General features: G+C 35.4%; 1 protein-coding gene across 4 annotated transcripts in view; it reads left to right on the top strand.

The window, feature by feature from the left end:
* LOC149564918 (GDSL esterase/lipase WDL1-like) overlaps positions 1 to 22,291 on the top strand; it is a 119,997-nt gene extending 97,706 nt beyond the window's left edge. For 2 of the 4 annotated variants that reach the window (XM_089818457.1, XM_089818454.1), the window contains 3 exons: positions 8,646 to 8,756; positions 12,632 to 12,796; positions 21,664 to 22,291. In XM_089818457.1, coding sequence (XP_089674583.1) covers positions 8,646 to 8,756; positions 12,632 to 12,796; positions 21,664 to 21,877 — 490 coding nt within the window. In that variant the 3' untranslated portion in view covers positions 21,878 to 22,291. The remainder of the gene's footprint in view (positions 1 to 8,645; positions 8,757 to 12,631; positions 12,797 to 21,663) is intronic. The other 2 variants (XM_089818456.1, XM_089818455.1) reach the window with 2 other exon arrangements.
* The last annotated feature ends 4,148 nt before the right edge of the window (positions 22,292 to 26,439 follow it).

Raw genomic sequence — 26,439 nt, 5'->3', positions numbered from 1 at the left:
GATGTCCTTTCACCATCAGCGGTGCATGGGAGTTATGGTTATGAGACAGTGGTCGGTGATCTGCAGAGTTGTGTTGACTGCAGGAGTTGTGCAGTGTGTGGATTCTCCATACTTGGTGTAGTTTCATTCGGGAGCGTTCACCATTGTTGCAGAGTTGGATTATACATTCCATATAGGCCAATGGGATGCGTTTATGGTATTTATTGTGTTGGCAACTTGATTTGTCCACTTTACTTGGGTTCTGATGTTCTAAGAGTTTGTGTCTCGTGGGTTCCTGACTGTGGTAGTTGTGATTTTGGAGTTTGGTTGAGCTGTAATTGTCAATTTGATTATGGATTCCTCTTGGTTAATTTTCAGAGGTTGTTGTAGGAGCCTATGTTGACTGACAGCAGTATAGTTCATGACTACATTTGGGATCCAGGTGGATTGATTGGGTTGTTGTTCGACCATTGCTTGGGGACAAACAATTTTGGGAAGGGCGGACTGTAATGTCCCCTTTTTTAGCATTCATAGCATGATGTTGTTGTTAGCCTATTTTCTCACGGTCCCGTAGGTTAACTAGGACATTAAAGGGGCTTAGAGGCCTTTTGGCCTAGATAGTTTCAGTTGCAGGTCTTTCTGTGAGGTTTTGAGGCAACTTGGAGCATACTTACTATTTATAGTAAGTCATCTTGGATATGGTCAGACATCCAGTGGCAGCGGTATGTAATTGTTTAAAATCGACAAGAAGACTTGTTTATCATTGATAAGATTTGTTATGCATTGATAAAGCTATTTTATAAAGTTAAATTTAAATATTTAACTCTATTAATGCATAGACTATAGTTTGTGGGAAATATTTAAATTAAGAGAGTCCCCTTTATTTTATAACACATTGGAGGCATAAGTTACATAAAGGGAGTGATGTTTTATCCCACATTGAGAAAACAAAGGATTGAGCTCTTGTGAGAACACTATAAAAGAAATGGAAGAGCTTTTTTTAAGTATGCTTGGAAATATCAAAGAAATTGGGACATTTTTTGGAGATTATGTCTCAATAGTTTGAAGGACGAAATCCCTTCAAGCTGGAAATCTTGACACCATTGAAAGATATGGTCTTGAGATTCAAAAGGGTAGTAGTTTGAAAAAGCAGTCCGAAAAAGTGGAACCGAAAAAGCAGGCCGAAAAAGCAAATCGGGAAAGCAAAGCAGAAGGGGCAGCATTGAAGAAAATTATTACAGCCATCTAAAACTAGGTTCCTTTATTAGTATTGTTTTTTAGGGTGTTATAAGTTTCAGTTGTAAGTGTGCATTATACCAGCATTATCATTTTGTAATCCATGTAAATGCCAAAAGTCTTGGCCATATTTCATGAGCATTGTATTAGAAATTTCGTTGCAAATTAAGAAGATAATAGTTGCTGGTGTCATTTAAGCAATTCAATATCATTATTTATCAACTAGTTAGTTTGTACACCAACTGTTTGTAAAAATGCCAGTTGGCTGTAGGTGTTCATTTCTCATGCTTAGATCATATATATGCATTGAATATTGTCAAAATTAGTAGCACACTCATGTTAGGCCATTGTGTAGTCCATTTGGAGTCTTCTCGCACAAGATTCTCATTGATGCAAATTGAAAAAGAGTCATTTAAAGCCAATTGAAATACTATATCAGTCATACGTCCCTTGCATGTGAATTGTTTGATGAAATTCCTTTAGCTTTCATCAGCATTTTTTGAGAGTAGATTTGAGGAGGGTCATTACACTTCCTAAGGGAAGGAAAAAATTAATGCAACTATTCTTTCTTCATTGTCCAATGCATTGCCAAGTCAGCCTTACATCGTAGCTCACACCTTTTCAATAATGTCATCACTTGTATAAGATTGGTTAATGGAATCATTTTGTCACCTAATCAAAGGTAATATTCTCTCAGCAATTGACCTAAAATTCAAATGTTTTTTGTAAACAAGGTGGATTGAAATGAGTTAAGACAAAATCAAAGGAATGGTTGAGGGGCCATTGAAATAAAATTAAGCTTGATCATTCGGGGGCCTCATTAGTTGAAATTAAACTCTCTTTTTTGTCTTAATTAAAAAGGGGGAGTTAATCTTATTGTTAATGATTAAATTTTAGAGATTTTTTAATTTTCTATAATTAGAGAAAATAATAAGCTCATTTCAAATTCAGGCAATAAAATTTTCATTAAGGTAAAGAGAAGAAAACTTCAGAATTTAAACAAGGGTTAGTTCATCAATTTTGAATTTGAGTATTTTCTTCAAAATTCAAACTAGGCTTAGCTCATCAATTTTGAATTTGAGTATTTTCTTTAGAATTCAAACAAAGCGTAGTTCATCAATTTTGAATTTGAGTATTTTCCTTAGCTTAATAATCAAAATTTTAAATTCTGCAATCTAATCGATGATTTGCAATGACAGGAGGGAGGTGAAGTTTTTAAGAGATTTTATTTCATGAGAATTTCAAGTTTCTTCATTTTGTCTCTTTTCATCATTTCATAGGCTTATTGCACTTCTCTTCTCATTTTGCAAGGCCATTCTTGAAGAAGAGAGGCTTGGTGGGTCGAGGATGATGGCAACATGATGCTCAAGACTCCAAGCAAGAGAATAGGCTCGAGGTTGAGGACTCCCAAAGAGGAGAGTTCAAGAGACATTAAAGTTATTCAAATTGAGATAATTGAAATTCAAGTTTGAGATTAAGAAAAGGATTCAACCACATGTAGATCAAGTTGGAATTCAAGATTGAGATCAGAGGAACAAGTCTAATCACTTGTAGGTATTCTGAAATGCAATAAAGTTCAAATCAGATTAGGTGCAAGCTTAAGGATGCAAATCCAAATCTTGACATGAAGAAAACTTTTAGAGAATGGAGACGAATTGATGGAGGAAGCAAGTTGAAAATGTGGGCCATTATGGTCATCCTATAAGAGCCAAAATTTTTGAAAGAGTTAAATTATAGTTAGAAAGTTGGAAAATCTTGAGTATCAAGGGATATTTTATCTTCACCAGGAATATTGACCAAATTAACAAGATGCGATGATAAGGTGGCAATGGTTGTCTTTTCCAATCAGAAAATTCCAATTTTAGATTAGATAAATCATAGCACGAAAAGTATCCTACTTTCTTATTGTAACATCCCATTTTCTTGGGTCTTAATTAACAACTAAAATACTCAAAGAAATATAGTTATCACTTCATCTTCATAGGAAGTCAGTTATATCAGTTTCGTTCATATGAAAGGGATTGACGGTTAAAATCAGTTGAACAAAATTTCTTAATGAAGAGCTGAAAACACCATCAATGAAAATTACTATAGAAGTTAAAAACCACATACCATGAAATTTGAGATCGAAATCAAAACTAGGGATGGTTCTACAACCACCCGGGTTAGTCCACAAATACCACTATAACAATATCACATGACAAATACCATCTAAAAATCGCTATCTCGAAATCAAATGATGATTACGATTAAATACCACTATATTTAAAATTAGGGCATCACATACCACTGTATCAATTAGGGCATTGATTACCATTGGATCATTTAGGGCTTTTAGTTACCACTGTATCACTTAGGGCTTCTTATACCGTTGATTCAAATAGGGCTTCTGATACCACTGATTCAATTAGGGCTTTCGATACCACTGTATTATTTAGGGTTCCAGTTACCACTGAATCAATTAGGGCTTCAGATTCCTTTCCTTCCAATTACTTAACTGTGACAGTAACTCAAGATTAGAAAATATGCTCATATTCGATATTCATATAAATGAAAAGCAATCCATAAATCTATCTCTTGCATCTAGGTGTAAAATATTTGTAACGATGAAATAACTCAATTAATCTTACCTTCTCGTATATAAAAGAGATAATACTTGTTTTCGATAAACAATTGAATGCATAGCTTATCTCTGTTTAACGCACGTCCAACATCTTGGGAAGAGGTGAAACATTGCCAGGGGCTTAACCACCCAACCTCGGACCAAATCTTATCCCCACACGATCTCTAACGAGAAAGGCCCTCCCTACTCGGAATAGACAGGGGTCATCTTGCCATCCATTGGGCATCTTGGTATTTAACACACCATTCGGCTTGGCAACAGGAGATTACAATAACAAGACTATGCACGAGCTATTAAATATTTCCCTTTAAAAATGATAACATTGTTATGTCATAACTGTTACTGATTCAAGATATTGTCAATTCCTTTCTCTCACCTAACCACCCTTTTCTTTGGCTACACAGCCGGGGAAGTCTCAGATGTTCGGAATCTCAAAGTAGACAATTCTATCAATTACTCAGGAATATCACACACATCCAGCATTTCACAATCTATGATTACATGTTTATGTTCTTTTAAGATTTCAGAATTGATTGTTTAAATCTATTATCCAATGACATAATGATTATGGATCCATACTAAGTTTACCCGGCTATCACTTGCAATGAACAAGGCAAAATTAGAAAGAGAATCAAATTAATAGTATCAAACAAGGTGTCAACGTAAGCAATAAACGTGCAAATATATTGTGAATATTTGAAATGGCTGGGTCAACATATACCAAAGAGGTCGTTAATAGTCAAACATTACCCATCAACGTATCTTTGACTTGTATTTCTTTCATGGAAGTCTATGATTTTACCTATTTGTGGCGGTTGGCATGATGTTTGAATTCAGAAAACCAGTCGTTCTTTACCTTGCATCGAGCCTTGAAAACGAAATCATACGATACTACATTGAAGACAATGTTTTAGCTAAACATTAAATTTGAATGTCAAGTATTTACCAGAATGACCATGCTGCAATAAGAGACAAGGAGTCGGTAACCTCAACAACAATCACAGAGATTGACTCAACGTGCAAAGATAGTATCTCTAATTGAAACATACTCCGGTAACCAAGGATTTTAGCAAAGACCTAGAAGCTTAGGAAAAATTGATCCATGACAGTCGACTTCAGAAAAGCAAGGACCGGTAGAAGGGCGCCTCATTTGTGGAAGAGAAAAACATAATGCAGAGACGAGAGTTCAGGAACATTGCACATTGGCTTTCCTTTTGTTGATAGTGCAAATATTAACGCAGTTATGAAATCCGTTCACATACACAACACAGAATATAAGGAAGGGTCGAGCATTGATAAAGGAAGCCTAATCTTTTTTTAAAGGTAGTCGGGTGAAAGAATAGATTTCTCTATCTGTCTCCCTCACGACTTCCAATTAAAAAAACAAATCGAGACTTCTTGGCTTCCTTCGTTATTTCAAAGATATAAGCCATTCAAATTCCCAAGAGTTAAATTCGATAAAAACAAAAGAATGAAAAAAAATAAATACAAGGTTGGAAAAATTATAAGACAATTCGAATTGCCAAATATTAAATCGATTTATCATGCCAAGTGTTAATCAGGTAAAAGCAAGAATAGAAAGAATAAAGTTGGAAGAATAAAATTCGAATATTATTAAAATTTGAACATTATTATATCTTGAATATTATTATTATTTTATATTTATATAAACATGTGTAAATATTTTAATGAGGTGACAACACTTAATTAAATCATTATAATATAATAGTGCCATTCATTTTTTATATCTATATGCACGTATTAGATATATCTATTATAATAATAAGATAAAAGATTGTTTAACATCCTTGAGGTACGTTTTATAATTCAATTATTTTAATTAAATTATTTATTAAATAGCTCATTCGGGTCCCACAGATGTATCCTGTTTTCAAGTTGCTAGGTCCTCAACCCATTTGCTCAGTGATGGTGATGCTCTTGCCTAATTCTTTTTTGACAATGCTTCCACCCCTTCGATGTGTTTCTTGCAAGGAAATTCTACATAGTTAAATTATAAATTATTTAGTCATAAATAATCATAACAATCAACCTTCTTCTCAATTCTATGAAGTTGCTAGGTCCTCAACCCATTTGCTCAGTGATGGTGATGCTCTTGCCTAATTCTTTTCTAGCAAGGCTTCCACCCCTTTGACATGTTTCCTGCAAGAAAATTCTCCATAATTAAATTATAAATTATTTAATCATAAATAATCATAATGATCAACCTTCTTCTCAATTCCATGAATTCGTGATAAATGATCAACTAGCTTGTTATCTTCACTTGAAATTATAATGACTAACCATCTTACCATTTCACAAGATTATAACAGATTAAACTGTCAACTGACTTCATGTGAACCTCAACAGCTATATTTTAAATTAGGTCAAAAATTGGGATGTAACACTTATTGCTTGGAAAAATAATTAAAATTTTCTTATTGGCCCACAACGTGGTACCCTCGTGTAATTGATTGTAAATTTTGGAACCCTAATTGGGGTTTGTGGGAAGAAATCATGGTCCTTGATCTTCAATTGACATTGTAATTGAATAACTAAAAGGTCAAGGCTTTCTTATTTGTAAACAGTTAGATCCATTAGATTAAAGGAGAAGCATTAGATTAGGAGATTAGAATAGGTTAGCTAAGGGAGAGACTTGATCAAATTGTTGATGTTTTTAAAGTAATGGATGATTCATTGTTAGTTCTTCATGGTGAGTTACTTAATATTGCTTCGAAATGTTGCATAAGTTCTTTAATATTTTGCTTGGAGTAGATTTCTTCTATGTTGAACTAGTTTAGTTGGATGAAAGTTATTGTAGATGTTTGCTTGACTGACTTGAACAAATCTAGGCCACTAGCCTCTTGTCTACGGTAGGAGTTCCTTTTGTGGTTGTTGGAATCACCATTGTCATTACACCAAAAGCTCAAGTTGTCAATGAACGTCACAACAGCCACAGAAAAGGATCCATGGGAGGCGGTTAAGCATGTGTCACAAATCCATCGGTCTATGTTGAACGGTACCCTCACCTAGAGGGAACAGAGGCACCAACCTCCCAACAATCCCCCCCTTAGCATGACCCGAGGGATTTGAACCCGTAACCCAACACTATGATACCACTTGTTGGAATCACCGTTGTTACACCAAAAGCTTGAGCTATCAATGAATGCCACAACAGCCAGAGACAAGGATCCACAGGTGGTGGTTAAGCACATGTCACAAATCCATCGATCTATGTTGAACGGTACCTTCACCTAGAGGGGATGGAGGCACCAACCTCCCAATAGTGGTAAGCCAATCAATGAAAGTGCTTAACTTGAATTAATTCTCAATCTTCAGTTTGCATCCATTTGATGGGATTAGAGAGGAGATATTGATTTGAAAACCATTTGAGTGCTCCTTAGAAGCTTGCACTAGGTGGGTAGAGTCGTTGATTAAGCTACATCTAGTTGATTCCCTGTATTCATAATTAGAAGTAGAAGTAGGAGTTTAGTTTAAGTTTGAAGTGGAAGTGGAATGGAAATTGGAAAATTACACTGTATTTTCATTGCACATTGTGAAACTAAATCTTTAGAAGTGCAAGGGTTGATATCCATTGAATGTATAGTGTAAGTCCCCTAAGTGATTACTAGCAAATCACATTATTTGATTGAGCGGGTAGCCACAATTGCAAGCTTAGCATGAGAGAGGACCTTATGTCAAGAGAGGATTGAGTGTTTGAGTTTTTAGTCCATAACAGTGATTATTCAATTCTACATGTTTTTGTGGAATAAAACTCACATCAACACCACTATGGGAATGAAAAACATTGAAAGACAACCCATTTGCATATATGTATCTTGCTATATCTCAACGAGCAATGTCTCGACTCTCATTTTGAAATGAAGTTTCCAAAGATCCCTTTCTTTTGTGTGTAGCAGGTCTTTTAGTTTTAGTTTCAGGGTTAATTGCGGCAATATTAACAGGGTAGTCTACTGTTACAAATTCAAAGATGGGAGCTGCATTTCCTTTGATTTTTTGAGCGAGAAAATTTTGTCTACATGCCTCTCTCTCTCTCTCTCTCTCTCTCTCTCTCTCTCTCTCTCTCCTGCTTCTTTATGCTCCATGATATATTTTAACATAGTCTCATTTGGTATAGGGGAATTTTTTTTGGTCATTTTATGACTATTTTTAGAAAATCCACACAAATGGCCTACCATTTGATAATATAAAGTTATAAACTATTCCCCTTCTACATCATAACCCTGCATTTTCAATGGAATCTCCCACCTCCTATGAGAATCAAACTTTGGATATTTTTTGCTGTTCATTGTTGGCATTGCCTATGGAGAAAGGGGTAAATGCCATTGTAATTCCTATGTCAAGAAATTTCATAAACAACTAAAATAAAAACAAGAGAATGGAAAATAAATAAATAAATAAAGGTGGATTTTATGGATGAGTAAAGAGATTTTTTTACAAATTCTCAAAAAAACCAAAATAAAATGAAAAAAGTACTCCTCTTTCATTCAATAGAAACTTGCATAGGAGTAACAACGAAGCTCAAACACTTGATCAAGCTTCACAACTCAATCTTCCAACTCCCTCTTACCCAACCAAACTTTTGCTTAACCACCTATTTGCTCCAACTCAAGAGAAAACAATCAGTTTGCACACCAAATCAGACATAAGCCCCAAGTCAAGTCATGTTAAAACACATTTTTATCATTTATATGTCAAAAATTGTTTAAAGTTGCAAAAAAAGACTTTGATGACACTTTTTTGGCCGAGTTTGTAGGTGGTCTAACTAGATTCACCTGGGTCTGGCCAGATCAAACCAGTCATTGTGGACACAGACCTTGCTTGGACCCCTAAACAGGTCGGCTTCAAACTCACCCGGCTTGAAATGGACAGGTACCGCAGCTTGGGAAGGACGAACTAGGTAACGTAGGCATTAAGTACTTGTACATTTTTGGACATCTATTATATGCAAGGCTGAAATTTAGTTGGACAATTTTATTTCTGAAAATGTCCCAATTTCAGGTACATCAATTTGGAAATGAGTCTATTGACTACAAGGCTTTTGTTGGGCATATCCTATGACTAGTCCTTCAAGATATGGTTTAGAAATAAATTTCCACTTTGAGTATACTAATATGGCAACATTATTTTCCCTGGGCTGGGTATGGTCATACTATCCATCTAGCCTTAATTTGCAAAAAACAAAGAAAAATAAATACATTATTGAAAACACTGATAATAGTGATAAAGATATTGATCTTTCTATTAATTCAATGATGTATTATATGTATTAATTCAATACAAAATAGTAAATAGCATTGTTCACAAACTGGGCCTACATAAACCAGAAATTTTCAGCGTAGAGAACACTTGACAACTTAAAATATATATTTGGTTTTTGATAAACAAACATAAATTTTATGCAAAAACAAGCTTCAAAATGCATTGAATAAGTTTGCCAGGGGTTTGGGGACAATGCCCGTAATGGGGTTGAGGGGTAGAGCTCACACAAGTAGGCCAATATTTAATCTTCAAAACCACAAATATCTTCATAATACATGTCATTTTTATAGTTTTTTAAGATAGTTTTCTAATGCTTTTGGTGTGTGGACTGATTTGCAGGGTTAGACTTGATGAGACCAAGAAATATGAGGGAGATAGGGGGTTTGAATTAGTATTTCATACTTTTAAATGCTTGTAACTATTTAAAACATTAAGAGAGCAACCATCAAGACACACCAAATAAACCGCGGCATCCAATAGCTTTAAACAACAAAATGGGCACCAACGGAGATAATATTAAGTTTACACCAATTGATAGAAACCACCAACTCATTTAATATACAAGCACCAAAATTCTCTTGGAAAATCCTTACGGATTAAAAAACCACACATACAATAGCAAATTTCTCTTGTATATCTTGATGGGTAACAAGCCACGGTATACAATAGTTTTCACTAATTAAATGAACACCAACTCAAATTACACGAGTGAGCAAGCACTAACTCTAAACAACTGACTCAAAGCATCAAACTCAGTTTGAGCACCAACTCAAAATCACAGGAACTAAACAACTCCTTTCACCTTACACTTGACACTTCAAAGTTCAATCTCATCTAAAAAATTACGTCACAACACTACAGTTTGCAGCAGTATAGGTATCAATATTTTCTTTAAGAGCACAACTCACAGACATTAATTAAAACGACTCCATCATGCTCTTTTTTCCGACTCAGCATCCTTTTGTTAACACTACCCACCTCAGAAAGAACCCTGCAAACTTTCAAGAATAATAGCAGCTCATTATCATTTTCTGATTATCCCTTCTCAACGAAATTACAGACCCAGATTGGGCAAAATATCACGCCTCGTACCATACTTCTTCGATTCTAATACACTCAATCATACACTGGATATCTCCACATACATATTACAGACACACCTTAGTCACATCCTATTTTTTAACCCCTTCTGCTATATTATTCTATTTATTCAAATCTGTAGCGTGATTTCGTTACACCAATATTCACAATAGATGACTACATAACTCATTCATTTCTTCAAGAAACTTTGCTCCAATTTATTACTTCGTAAAACCCAAAATAAAATGGCTAACGAACGATAGATAGCACTATTTTCATTCACGTTTCGAAAAACATACTATTGCCAATCCTTGAAGGAATGATTAAGGAAACATATATACCGTTGCTTAACTCCTGAATTATGCCGCCCAGAATAGCAAGAGATGATTATTGCACCATTTGTTGACCATAACATTAGAAAACAACTCTGGCTTCAAAAACTACACATGACACTTACATCTGATTAAACTCCTTTGGTACATCCGTGTGCCCAAATATTTTATGGTAATAATAATATCCCAACATACATCGACTCAATACAAGCCACACAAGGAATCACTCTTAATGCAGATGGTTACAAGAATTTAAGCTGCCTTCCAAAATAGAATGGATATAGGAATAAATGAATTTTTGAGGTGTCCATAAACAAACATTACAACGCTGATGTACAACGCTGGCATCACAATTAGTTCGTGTTGGGATAAGGTGACTCAGCCTTACCATGATTTATTGCTTTATTTGTTCTTTCTTGGAAAGTTGCTAAATGAAGCTGGATTCTTCCACAAGAAAAGACTTGGAGTAGAAAAACAGAAACTTTCTATTTTTTGGTGATTTATTCTCTTATGTTTTATTTTATGCAAGGGTTGTGCATAAGGAAGTTTCTAAAATAATTTGTAGATGCGTTGAATGTAGATGCTTTAGAAATAGTTTCCTCTTGTATGAAAACTCTGTAAGTACAAAGCATTGTTGTAGAGCATGGAGAGAGAGATGAGAAGTTATTTACACAAGGTTATGCTGCCGGATTTTCTCTAGAATGGAGCAAGATGTAAATCTCCATGTGAAGGCTGAAAATGTATAGTAACTTGTTACTAAATAATACATTAGCTTGATGGTTTGGAGGGTGGAGTTTTTAACCTCGAAAGGTTTTCCCCACGTATATTTGTGTTCTCTATTCTGTCTCATTCTTCTAGTTTCATGATTGTAGAATAATAATCTGTATGTCATAATGCTGCTGAAATTTATTTAGATCGGTAAATTGCAATCACTTTCCTTTAAGGTTTTAATTGTGGAAAATCAACTATGTTTGTTTCCGCTTTTATGACATAGTAGTATGCATTCGTATTTTCTTATTAGAAGTTGTTCAATGAACTATTGTATACAGGATGTGCATACTGATCTCAGATGACTTTCTAGGGTGCTCTCATTTCCATTCAATTCCATAGAGATTTCTTCAGCCAATCCCTTCCGTGAACTTTATGGCCAAACATTATTAGACTCACTTCTTTGATATTCAAATATTTGCCTTTAACTTCTTTTTCTGTAAATGGAATATTCAATTCGATATTTGCGGTAAGAACATTTGGTGACTTGACAAACTGACATGGCAAGATAAGCCAACAAGCAGGTGAAGTAAACAAGCAATCAGCACAAGCAGACAACCATGCAATTCAACCAGGCAACCAACCAGCTCAGGCACACAACCAAGTAGCTCAACAAGGCAACCAGGCAGTTTAAGCACACAACCAAGTCACTCAAGCAGACAACCAGGGAACTCAATCAAATCTTTATTACTTAAAATAATCCTTCGAAATTTATACATCCTTGATCATCAGGGTTTGACATCAATAACAACATGCTCAACAAACTCCCCCTTTGTCATTTATAACAACTCCATCTAAAATTGAACTGAAACAATAAAACTCGTCAATATGTAAAATTGGACATTCCCTGGGACAAGAGTTGGTAATGATCTTTCTTGGCTGTTAATTCCGCATATGTCAGCTGTTTTCAAAAGTAGCACATATTCAAAAACTCAACAAGTAAGATCTGCTACATGGATGTCAGAATATTACATGTTATTTCCAAATTGCAAAATATCCTTTAATCAGTGAAAAATGTGAAACTGGTTTAGTTAGCTGTCTGTGTGCATATGCATGAATATGCATATTGAGAAGTCACTAATAAACGTCAGTGGGCTTTTACCCGTGATAAAAATGTCTTCTTTTCTGCTTGCTGTTATCTTAATGACATGTTTCTTTCAGTAAGATGTGTGGATCAACCAATGTTGTGAATCTAACATCCTAATTTTAGCTGTAGGATACAAATGGGACGCAAGTTTGAATTCTTTATTTAAAAATAATAAGATTCTTGTTACATGGGTTGCATTTGAGATTCTTTTGCCATATTACAAACAATAATATCTCTTTGGTGCAGAAGCAGGTGGGGTAGGCTTGCCGGTGAGTATCTTGATCGTACAAATGAGCAAGCTGGAATGTATTCTGAAGTTTGTGTAGAAGTAGCAAAGAAGCTTGATTGTGGCACAATCAACTTGTGGGAATTGATACAAAAATCAAAAAATTGGGAGACAGAGTGTCTGAGGTTAGTATGCATCTGAAGTTCACCATTCAAATGTGATTGTCTTGAGCTGCAAAAGGTGATTGCATATTGCTTTGTACCATCAGATATTTGCTTCAAATATTAGTGACTACCAGAAACTTTACGCTATCCAATATGCATAGTCTTGATCCTGCTCTTCTTCTTTTGTTGTTTTGTTGAATGTGATGTATATCTTTCTATGAATGCTATTGCTATAATAGTTACCTTGAATTTACATAAAACAGAAGCTTAATAAATCCCTAAACCTGGTTAGCTTCTTCAACCAAGTTGCAGCTTCAAATCTCATGATCATGTAAAATATGTTGGCTATAGTATATATCAAGCAACTTCTTAAGTTGACCATTCTTGGCATCCATACAGTTCTTTACATAACCCTTAAAAGAGTTCAAATTATCTTCACTTGCACGGTTACATAGATATTCACCCTTACAGAAAGTTTTCCACCCTCCATATTCCACTCAGGTGTTATTTTCCAAACCATGAAGCCATCAACATACAGTAGTTCGAGCAAGACAAGAATCCACTTTGAGATAGCTGTACCATTTGATTAGAGGCATAATAGCTGTGCCTTGTGTGCTGTTTCTAAATTCTCACAAACAGTTTGCTGGACTGACTCCATCAATTCATATACATATTCAATCCAGTTAGGCAGAACATCTTTTATATTTTCCAGATCATCAAGGTAAACTTCACTTAGGCCTCCAGTTTTACTGCCAAGATACTTATTAGGGTCAACAGTGGTGTCAATTATGTAGCTCTGGTAGAAACATTGTGTTCTCCCTTTTATTGTGTTCATCCTCCACGTCAGACCACTATACTTATTCAAGCTCCAGATCAATGACCACTTCAGCCAGCTACTTGTATAAATTTCTAGCTTCTTGCTTGCTTCCAGCAATTCCTTGATCCCCAGATCTATGCTGGTGCTTTTTCAGAGGACCCTTTGTCACTATCTATACCACTTGCCTTCAAGAAGCAGAGTAACCAATAGACTCAAAGAACATGGGACTAGGCCATTTACTTCTCTTAAGCTTTCATATGCAGGCTGCATGTTTCTATTTGGTTGTGATTCCTAGTGATTCTGTTCTCAGACATGATAGTTGTTCCTATTTATAGCACCCAGTAGCTCAATAATATCCAACTTGGAGAATGTTCCATTCTTAAGACTGTTTTCTCGTGAAGGTTTTACTTAGGGGTGAAGACTACACCTATTTTAAAACTGACTTCTAAGCTTTATTCAAATTCCATTAATGAACTTAAATTTGTTAGTTCTGAATGTGGAGATTTGGAATTGCAACAAACTCTCTATGCTATGTTTTATCTTTTACAGATTTAGATCTTGAGCTTTGGAGATTGTTAGTTCTAGAGGATGGATTTGAAAGATGTTTGGAACTGGTCATCTCCTTATGGATGTGGTGTGATAATTATTATATCATTATGAGGATATGAGGAGATGGTTTATTGGGCAGTTTCCTTGATTGGTGCTGGTTAACAGATTTGTCTTTAATGTGAATTACATATTATGAACTCTATTACCCTTTTTTGCAGGGATCAAAGTGAAACCAACAATTGGGTGAACTACTCACAGTTAACCCTCTGAATTAAAGTACAGCTCCCTATAAGATCTTCAATGAATTTAAAGAACAGAAAATAAATTTATGACAATACTTTTTACTAGAAAGTAGCAAAGGCTACAAGTATCCATCCATAATTGTGACATGAATGTGAAATATAGGTTATTTTAATAGTCAAAGCACACAAACTTTGTTCTAATTCCGATCACTTAAATTACCATAAACTCATACATCTGAGATTTATTCTCTAATTTCCAAACACACAGATTTGAAATTGCATTCACCGTGTAATTTATTTGCAGATAAAAAGTCTTCTTTCAATCCACATAGCAAAATTTCAAATCTGTCTGAGTTTAACTAATTTTCAGGCCTTAAAAAAATGTCTTAACAAAACATATTTATAGCCTGTAGGAGTAACTGCCTGCAAAAACTATAGTAAATTACTCCACCAAGGAGTTAAAAGCAATAGTTTGGGATAACCAAATGATAACTAAGAAAAGAAAAATCTAGGAGGCCTAAGCAGGGGACCTGTGATCTTGCAGCATTATCAAAATTGAGGTGGGGCTGTGGCACCTACTGATTGGGTCTGTCCTGTCAGGGCAACACACTGCATTTCCAAACTGAGGATGATCCGATAATTGGGAAGACCAATATGAATTATCTACTGTTTCTAAACCTCTTTATCTTTTCTCACCTGCGCCACCTTATGCTTGTGAGCCTCCAGTTGGTTTATGGCATATGCAAATGGTTAACAGGGACTCAATCCTTGCCACCCTGGAGAAATCCTCATTCGTTAAGGACATTGTTTCCTTGACAAAATGTATCTTTTCCTTGAAAGTTTTCATCATGGCATCTGACCCTTCTACAGTTTGTCCATTCTCTTTTGGGAGTTGAATGTGGATGCATTTTAAATCTTTCTGCATCCTACTCGTTTGTCCAGTTAACTTCCTTAACAGTTTGACCCATTCTTCATGACCCTGCTTAATAATGGAATTCCTCCATTCAATTTTCTTCTTGGAGATGTAGAGCACATTTTCATTCAAGGCTCAAGCCAGCTACAGGTCTCTCTGCCAAGAATTTCATTATTCCATGCTTTTGCACATCATTCATCTGTGCAATCACTGCTATCCATTGGGCTTCCTCCTTCTAGGAGGCTATCTCTATTGGAAATATTCAAGATATGACAAGTTACTGAGAGGGGAGGGGTGAATCAGTAACTTCAAAATTTTAAAACAATTCAGCACTTTAATCATATATACTATTCATCATTCATTCATCTAATCTATTGCATATATGAGAGATCAAACATCCATAACACATCTACACAGTGATTTGGTAACCCATAAACCTTCCAAATAGAAAGTAAAATTGGGGTGGGGATGATACCCACAAAACTTCAATACTGCAGTATATAGTTGGCTTGTTAAGGCTTACATTGACCACTTTTGGTGATCTGCCCTATTAGGAGCACAAAGGACTGCTAGGTCCACCTTGTTAGAGGATTTACAAACATACACTGAAGTATGCACTCTGTTAGGAGATTTATACAAAGACTGTTAAGTCTACCTTGTTAAAGGATTTACAAAACTGATTCACCTATTAGGATGAAACAGTGGATCCACTTACAAACTTGATTGCTGATTAGATCCTTGAAGTATAGATCACCTCTTGTGACTGATGAATCTTTACTGCTCCTTGTAGACCTTGCTGAATATTCTGCTCTGCTGCTGATTCGCATTTATTCTTCTCAAAGCATTACATGTCCATTCCTTGATACTCTCATGCATACATTGTAAATGATATAATACATTACATATATATCATTCCAATAATTATAATTGCAAGGTCGGCTAAAACACAAGTGAACAAAACATTACTGAGTCGGCCCAATAGTAAATAACTCGGGTTCACTGAACTGACTCGGTGACCTTCTGATGTCCACTGCATTACTTGGCATCGTCATGCACTCGGTAGAAGTGAAGGCTCGGTCCATACTAATCACTCGACGTAGTTCTGAACTCGGTAACCACTGGTGACTCGGTAGATGTAGTGTTACTCGGTAGATATAGTGTTACTCGGTAAGAACTGAATCCTTCGTTTACCTTGATTTCACTTGGTAGACACTACACTTTCATCACTCGGTAAACATTACACTTCCATCACTCGGTAAACATTACACTTCCAATGCTTGGTTTACACTGGATTCCCATGACACAGTCTGACTGCTCGGTGGATACTGAGACGCTCGGTGTAAACTGTGAAGCTCGGTGTAAACTGTGAAGCTCGGTGAGTGTAGGAAACTGAGTGCTGAGCTCGGTAGCTATACTGATATAGATAAGTGTTGTCACTAATGGCAATAATAACTTAATGCCAACAATCTCCACCTCTAGCTCTTTGCTTACAATATTGGCATCTTCATATACTTTACCCAGTCAGCAATATAATTAGTACCCTCTCGTATTACGAACTCCAACTAGTCATCGAAGACCTTTGCAACCATCTTACTTCTCTGTATTTTATCCAACTTTTTCTATTTCACTGGAGATTTAGGGTTGAAGGACAAGGGCATCTATGAGAGGGTTTGTGGGCTTGGATGATGTATGGCATCTATAAATTCTGCTATTTGCCACACAACTTGCTTCAGCTCCTTCTTGTTCTTTTCATCTTTCCAAGTCCTTGAAATCATCCTCTTAGTAGAGTTCTCCAAATGTTTAGCATCCACGACTCTTGATATGACTCCCAGATCAACTTTTTCAACCAGAAAGTCCTTGGCTGAGGCATCTTCTACTTCCTTGTCTGTTACAGGCCTTTCTACTTTTGCCACCGAACACCCTCTGTCCTCATTTATGTCTATTTGGAGGTAGTCTTAATTCTCTTACTCATAGATGTTTTCCCAAGGCACTTACCATATCTTCCATTGGCAAAGAAATATGTTCTACAATATGCATCTCACTGATGGAAACTTCTAACCATTGTGGAGTACGTGTAGAACTTCCTTTTTCTGGAGGTGTCTGAGTGCCGGTTGGATCCAATAAAACCATTGTACTCACAGGATCTGGGCTTTCCTTAGGCTGCTTCTCTGTTTCAGCACTTTCCACCGCAGGGGTTTCTGGAGCTTGACTCTCCATTGTTTCAAGGAATTCTTTAACAGAGTCCAAATCCACAAACGCCTTGTCCTTAACTATCTTCTTGCTTTTATTCTTGCTCCTAGAATGGGTGGTGTGCACATGGGACCGGTCCAGAGAAGCCTTATTTGATTTTGTAATCATTGCTCCTTCAATTTTTGCCTTTATGGTACCTGCAATACAAATAAGCAGATTTATTAGTGGAGACAGTAGGGTTCTATGAGACAAAATCAACACATGCATCAACAGGGGCCTTGGAGCCATGAATCAATGTCGTCCCTAGCATGTGGTCTCTTGGTCATTTCTTCGTCCTCCTAATCACAGGGAAGGTCCTGGCCTGAACAGTCTTCTTTGTTCTTTTCCCAATCAACTTCTGGAACGTACAGCCTTTGAACTTTTTCCTTATAATGAGGATCTTAAACGTCCTCTCCTTCATTAACATCAGATATGCTTATCCCCAGATTTAAAGTAACAATTTAGCCAGGTGAATCTTGACTACATTCTCTTTCTGACTTCAAACTCCCTGCTGTAATTTTCCCAATAATCCTCTGATTGGGGTATATGACTGAACCTTGCTGTGACATTCAAGTGAGCCAGAGCATAACCCTTACTATGAAAATTGGACCTGGCTGTGTAACGCTGCAGGTTTGATTTCTTGAATTCTAACTCCAAGTTCAAAACATCTGAAATAGATTTACAACTGTGGGAACCCAATTCAACTGGGAATGATACACCTGAATCTCTTTTTGTACTGAGCTTTTTACCAATATAAGCTACCCGCCTGCAAACTTCAACTAGCACATAGCTGTCGAGGGCATATCTGGGTAACCCGAAGGCTTCACGCTTAAAACCTCTGACTATAATATATGTTAACTTAGAGAATTGTTTAAAATAGCTCCCATATATTACTTACAAGCTGCATAGCCTCATCCGTCATTCTCCTGTGTGCAGTCTGCTGCAACTCATTAAAAAGCTTGCCTGCAAATGCATCATTGTCCCTCCTGAAATTCTTAGAGTACTTGTGTTGCAGAAAATGCAGATAATATTCATAACTTTTCATTCCTTCTACCTGGGCATCATGGTGTAAATCTTGTCTTTGTCTCGTACATTCTAAAATGTAGTAAAAATAGGAAGAAATGTAAAAAAAATTCATCACAGTAAAATTTCTTAGTCCTTCACACAATCTTTTTGCAACTACTTCACCTTCAAGCAAGACCTATATGAAGAAATACATCCAATCTTCCCAATAGAAAGCTTGAGAATTCCAGTTTACTTTGTTTAACAGGATTACATTTTGACCTGTTTAATGAGGTGCTCCCTAGTCAAGGGTCTCGACAACCTTGAACCTCCCCTCTGTGCTTAAATAAGCCAATTCCTGGCAACCACACTCCTATACACATTTTTCTTCTCAGAGAAGAAAGAAGATGGTGTGCCAATAGACCAGTTATCGTAGGGTTCTTTATGAGGGATTTTCATGGCCACCATAATTGTTTCTCTGTCAATACTCACACATCACTCTCAGAAGTCCGAATATACCTATTTGCTCTGCATCATATCTATTCATGCACTCCCTGGCTAATTCTGGACATGGTGCTACAATTGGGAATGTGGGTGCCTCTATCAGACCACTTTCACTATTTTTAACATCACTGAAGATTCCTTGGGTTTTTGAGCTCTTGCTAAATATTCCCTTAGGTCTACCTAGGCTATGGAGGTGTCTCCCATCTCTAGTAATGATCTCACCAAACATGAGGTACACCCTAAATTTGGGAGATCTTGCCTCATGGTGGCTAAATTCAAGCTTAAAGACTTCCCAAAATAAATTGCAGAACTTGAGCTAAGAGGCTCCAAATTCTACTTTTGTTTTCCAGGACAAAGAATGACGATGCTAGAGGGGATATTTCAGAACTCACCTGTCATAATTATCAAAATTCCACTAGCTCTAACTAGAAGACCACGTTTACCTCTAGCACCTTCTTTCTTTAGCAAATTGCAGCTCTGTAATGAGGAAATTACTCAAGACGTGTCCATACAAGGCAGAAAATCCATAGGATAGATTCACATTACCTGGACAGCTTACCTAATTGTGCAAAGCAAATCTTGACATGATGAAATTTTGACATCATCATTTATTATAAATCACTTAGGCACAAAGGCTTAGTTGTAATGATTATTTTCCACTTTTAAAATTTGAAACCTCTGATATGCTCAGAATATTCCCTTTTGCACGATGCCTTTTTCACCTTTTTAGCACACAATTGATTCCAATGTATGAAGCACATCAAACCTTGAACCTTGAACCACTTGAAAGTAGTTCAAAGGTTCAAGTTCAACATTGAATTGATACTGCTTAACACACTAGACATGCTCAAACAAAGGCTTGCAGTTTGGGCTATTGACAAAACATGTGAGCACAAGAAGACTTTAGACTGACACACTGTTGAACATCGAACTCTTGAACTGTTGTGAAAATGGTTTAAAGGTTTAAGTTCATTTACCAAGTAGACTACACCTTTATGTTCACTTCTTTTTTAAACAAAGCCTCAAAACATACACGTGCAATAGGTGAACATTGAAGAGATGAACCCTTGAACCTTTGCATAGGTTCAACCTGACAGTTTACAAAGATACTTTAATTATTTAAAGGCCGAGAGATGAAAAAAATTTTCAAATTTTTAAAAAAATGACTTCAACAAAGATCAACCAAGATATAATTAATCAGTGTTACTCGGGTGCGTGTACGTCCCAGGTGCAGGTATGTCGCGCAACTGCACTACATCACCACCATCCTAGCGATGCCGCATTGTTTGGCGCACTCGGGCGGGACGTGGGTGCATGGGTGCACGAAAACGGGTTCTTCTAGGGGACACACAGGGTGCATCCAACGCCCATGTTGAAAAGTCTTTTTTTATTGCTCTTTTTCATATGGGAACCCTAATTGGAGACTAGATAAAAAGGGTCATTGGTCATTTATCATTATCAATATGTTCAAAACTTTAATGTTATTAATGTTACAATCTACTATGAGTATGTTACTAAGTTCAATGGTCATTGGTTATGAAGTTTCAAGTTTGAAGTATGAACTTATGGTTTGTGAATTGCATTTCAATTTCTATATTCATTGTTCAACTATATTTGGTATTTTGAAGTACCATTTCATAATTAGCATTTCAAGTCATTTATGTATGCTATGCAATCTCCCCCTCCGCACCTCCACCATCCCCAAATTGAGGCCCTTTTATTTCCCACACCCAAAACTTGTCTGGACATCCTCCGCAGGTGTAACACTAATTAATATAACCATATTTTTGCTTACTATGGGAAAATTTAACACATCCAAAAATAGGGGTAACAATTGGTAATAATTATTATAAGTTTGATGTTCTATATGCCTTCAAGGGTGCCAAAGATATGGGAAATGTAAGGTGATCAGGATATGCAAACAAGAAGTCTTAAATAAAAGGTCTCTTCCGATGCTTAAGTTAATGTATTTAGAGAAGCTTTGATTAGAAACTTTTGTTCTATGAGAAATCTAGAGATCAGAATAAATTTAAGTTTGAAATATTTAATGTACATACACATTCATGCATATGGAGAAGGTGATAAGTTTGTCGTGCGAAAAAATAAACTATCACAAGCTTATTTTAGTAATCTAGATGAGATAACTGTTCTTCCTCTGTGATTTTCTGGGCATGGTTGAGAATTTTTATCAGGGTATAATAGAGATACCTTTTTATTAATCACTGCTGTTGATTTCACAATGAAACAGTTAGAAAAACAGAAGTGCAAAGTAGGGACGAAGATCCAAGTCAATTCTTAACTTGGATTTCTACTTACACCTAGATTATTGTATGTGCATAGATCTAAAATTGGCCATTCAGGAAACTTACGATTTCAAATTTCAAATTGTTTGTGTGATGCAAATAGAATAGCGTCCATCTCAATTTGTTTATTTATTTGTGATGCTAATAACATTGTTTCAAGGAAAACGTATCAACTTTCTGATGCCATTATTCTTTTATTGTTAATACTATCTCTGTTTACAGACAACCTTTAGTTTTAGAACTGGTGATCTATAGAAGAGATTTTTGAGGCTTATATAAAGTTGAGATACATTTCTGAATAATATGTGTTGTCTTTGATGTCGTTGCAGTGACGGCATGCATCTGAGCCCTATTGGAAACCAAATACTGCTCGAGGAATTGTTGAAAGTATTGAGAAATGCCAATTGGGTTCCAAGTCTATATTGGGAGAATATGCCGAGTGACTTCAATGAACCTTCCATTTATGATTATGTGCATCCTTCTCAAGAATTATGCCCTAAAGGCATTGAAGAAAATGAGAGTCAAAAGAATCATGGTAGTTAGTAGATTTACAAAAATGATTTAGAACTCTTCCTTAGGACCATTAGCGGGTAGAGAATAAATTGCACCTTGTGATTATTTTGTAAGTAGTTTTTGTATAGGAAGAAGCTTGAAAGGGACTTGAAAAGGGAATAACAAACTGTATGAAACCATCTTATTCTTTCTAATTCCTGTCGAATATATAACCTGAAATGTCTATTTATCTCTAAAGATTCCATTTTTTCTATGTCCTGCTTGTGTCAGGTGGCATAAATACACTGATCTCTATCTCGAACCATTTAGGCAAATGTATCCTTGGAAAGATAATCTGGGTTATATAATTCAAAGCTATAATCCCCTCTACAACATTTATAATTTCTTGTTTGTAATATCAAGCTCTCTATATAGCAATCAGGAATGTTGCATCCTATTGGAATATTGACTGTTTCGATCATGAATGCTACCAGATATTGTTTTCTGTCTGAAATGTTGACATGTAAAAGTTTTGAAGCTGTTGTTAAAATTGAACTAGGTGTCACCAGAATTGATACCAATAATGCTTCTTTAATCTACACCATGGCAATTTTGCTAAATTAATGATACAAAGTGTGCAATGTAAGCAACTAGATGTTTATTACATGTTCAGAACAGATGGCGAATGAATATCTTTATAGGTGTGGAGAATACCTCTTATTTATCAATCTTTAGAGGTGTTCGATCTGTTTTTAATTTTTTTAAAATTAAATTCAGCTGTCTAACAAGGGGACTGAGCCTTACACAACCACAGTCCGAAGGCATCAAGGAGAGCAGCAGCACAATAGCAGAGGTGTTGGCTTTTAGAAGAGGCCATTGACGACTAGTAAAGTTGCTGGCAAATACAAAATACAAAATATAAAGAGCACACTAGTGTAAAGGCTAGTAGCCCTTTTCAAGAATGTGAGCACAACTCACTCACCTCTTCCAGAGAAGATTGTTCCCGTACCATCAGACACCCATGCTGTCTTTGGGTCCCTTCCATCAGGAGCAGCTAATGAAACTCTATTTAGGCAACTCTATTTTTCCTGTATATGCTTTTATATTTATTTATTGTTCTTTTGTGTTGTGTGGAAATAACGGTCCAAAATTCTGCACTCCAAAGGATGGGAAGTGCTCAAAACAAACCAGCCTTTGTCGTGACATTTTTAGATTTAATCTTCTAACGATCCCGTGCAAGTGTAATTTTTGGTGGACGTATCTTTTAAATGCATTCACATTAGTGTAATAGAATTATTAGAGGTAAGCTTAATTGCGTAATATGGTGGGGACGAGGGGAAATATTGGATGGTGATCACGAAAGTATAAGAGGGGGAAATAAATATATTAAACGTCATATAAATCTGGAAAATGACTCCCAAACAAAAAAAAAAACAAAAAACTAAAATTTCTAGCAAAAATGAGTTTTTAAATTAAAATAGTAGTTCTTACATTTTAATGGAAGACCCCATCTTAACTTTGAGTTTTGATCTGATTTATTTTAAACTCTGAACTATTTTATTCTATTAAATTGTACTATATAGATTTAAATTTTAGAAACAGATTACCAACAAAATTTACAATATTCAGTATTCTTTCAAGTAATAATCAAGAAATAATTATGTTGAGCATCTCAAAAGTTGGAGTTTCAAACTTTAGCCTTTGTTGGAGTAAACTATTCGGCAATTTGTTTCAAAGAGCTTGCCCCCACCCTTTGAAAATTAGTAGTACTAGCTTTATATATACCTATATATATACATTACGTCGAGAGTAATCGTTCTTGAGGCGCTTATTTTTTTTCATAAATCCCAATTATAAAATAACCTTGGGATTAAATAAAAATAGGCACCTCGAGAACGATTACTCTCGGCGTAATATATATATATATATATATATATATATATATAAGCTAGTAGCAGTCGCGGGGCAACAGATAAAGTATTTTTTAATTTTTCTTTTTTTGATATGGTTAGTATTTATTTATTTTTTTCTTTTTAAATTTAGTTGTATAAACTTACTATAAAATTGTAGTCATATAAACTTAGTATAAAATCATTCTTCAACATTTTTTTAAAAAATTCTATATATATTGTTTATTTGCATCACTTTGATTCAATCTTATTTTAAGGATATTATTAGGTAAATTGTTATATTTAAGAGTAGAGTTATGGTTATGGTTAGGGTTAGAAATAGGGTTAGGGTTAGCATTAAGATTTAAATTAGGGTTAGGGTTACAATTAGAGCTAGAGTTAGGGTCAGGATTAGAGTTACAATTAGAGTTAGAGTTATGGTTAGGGCTAGGGCAAGGGCTATTTAAGGATTATGACTATTTTTAGGGTTAGAGTTAGGGTTAGGTTTAGAATTAGAGTTTTGAATCAGGGTTAAGGTTAGAGTTAGGGTTAAGGTTTTAATCAAGACTAAAGTAAAGGTTAGGGTTAGCATTAAGATTTAAATTAGGGTTAGGGTTAGGGTTAGGATTTTAATTAGAATTAGGGTTAGGGTTACAATTAGAGCCAGAGTTAGGGTCAGGATTAGAGTTACAAATAGAGTTAGAGTTGTGGTTAGGGTTGTTTTAGGATTATGACTATTGTTAGGGTTAGAGTTAGGGTCAGGATTTTTGTCAAGATTAAAGTAAGGGTTAAGGTTAAAGTTAGAGTTTTGAGTTAGGGTTAAGGTTAGAGTTAGAGTTTTGAGTCAGGGTTAAGGTTAGAGTTAGGGTTTTAGTGAAGATTAAACAAAGGGATACGGTTAGGATTAGAGTCTAATTATGGTAGAGTTAGATTTATAGTTAGAGTTAGAGTTAGGGGTATGATTGAGTTAAGGATTAGGGTGAGTGTTAGTGTTAGGGTTAGAATTAGAGTTAGGGTCAGGGTTGGAGATAGGCGTATAGAAAGTGTTAGGGTTAGAGTTAGCTTTAGGGTTAAAATAATTTTTAGGGGTAGAGTTAAAGTCCAATTATGGTAGAGTTAGATTTAGGACCACAATTAGAGGTAGAGGTAGGCTTATAGTTAGGGTTAGGGTTAGGGTTGGAGTTACAAAGACATTTAATATTATGATTAGGGTTAAAATAATTGCTAGGGTTAGAGTTAAAGTCCAATTATGGTAGAGTTAGATTTAGGGCTACAATTAGAGGTAGGGGGAGGGTTACAGTCAGGGTTAGGGTTAGGGTTAGAGTTTCAAAAAGATTAAATATTATGATTCGGGTTAATGTTAGAGTTAGGGTTAACGTTAGAGTTTTGAGTCAACTTTAAGGATAGATTTAGGGTTAGGGCTAGGGCTAATATTAAAGTACAATTATGGTAGAGTTAGATTCGCGGTTAGAGTTTGGGGTATGGTAGGGTTTCGGTTATGGTTATGATTATGGTTGGAGTTAGAGAAAGGGGTAGAGAAAGGATTAGATTTAGGGTTATGGTTAGTGTTAGTTTTACATATTGAGTTAGGGATATGTATAGAGTTACATCATGGTTAAGGTTAAGGTACGAGTTTGAGTCAAGGTTAAGTTTAGAGTTAAGGTTAGGGTTAGGGTTATATTATAATTATGGTAGAGTTATATTTAGAGTTAGAGTTAGGGGTAGGGGTAGGGTCAGTGTTAGTGTTAGGATTAGAGTTAGGGTTAATGTTAGGGTTAGGATTGGGGTTAGGGTTAGGGTTAGAGATAGGGTCAAGGTTAAGTTTAGCATTACAATTAGGGTTAGAGATAAGGGTACATAAAAGGTTAGGGTAGGGGTTAGGGTTAGGATTAGGTTTATGGTTAGAATCTGAGTTAGGGTTATAGTTTGAGTTAGGGGTAGACAAAGCATTAGAATTATGGTTAGGATTAGAGTTAGGGGAGAAGTAGGACCACGGTCAAAGTTACGGTTATTGTTATGTTTAGAATTACATTTAGGAGGGTAGCTCGTTCTCCTTACACATGCCTATTAGCATAATAGAACAATATAAGGATTAAAATGTTCCTTATGTAGTTTTATAACTTTATTAGTTACATTTATAAATATACAATTAATTAATGTTAATTATGCTTAGCATGAATAGTGTACAATGAAGGAGTACTAAACATTATTGAGGTAATGATTACGCTTAAAATGAGTATAAAATGAATATTATGCTTTAGAGTGGGTTAATAGTTAGAAATAACACATCAATTTTATACATAATTTAATGATCAACATATTAATGATATATCTCATGTAAAAGCTTTAATAATACAAAAACAAAGGTCAACAAAAAGCATTTCAAATATTTGGAAGTATAGTTGAGAAGAATTTGAGATAAAAAGTTAAATCATTTATTTATTATTTCTATACATAGATGGAAGGAGAACAATATCTCCTAGTACAATTATCTGGATAAAGTAATAAGTGAAGATTTGAAAAATGTTAAATCATCATATGGACCATGTGTATAGCTCTCCATAATGATGTAAGTACATCACATATTCTTCAGATATTAAAATTGTATTACGACCTTTGTTTGTAATATGATCATCATAGACCTCTTTCGTCATGGATGGAAACGCATCTACTTTTGCAGATGTGTTGCGTACATATTTGGCAACATCTTCCATCTCCATTATC

Source organism: Cupressus sempervirens, chromosome 3 (assembly GCF_028749045.1).
Source record: "Cupressus sempervirens isolate cs-2001-9-10 chromosome 3, ASM2874904v1, whole genome shotgun sequence".
Classification (NCBI taxonomy): Eukaryota; Viridiplantae; Streptophyta; class Pinopsida; order Cupressales; family Cupressaceae; genus Cupressus; species Cupressus sempervirens.
Note: the sequence above shows the minus strand (reverse complement) of the source record. Positions and strands in the feature narration are given on the sequence as shown.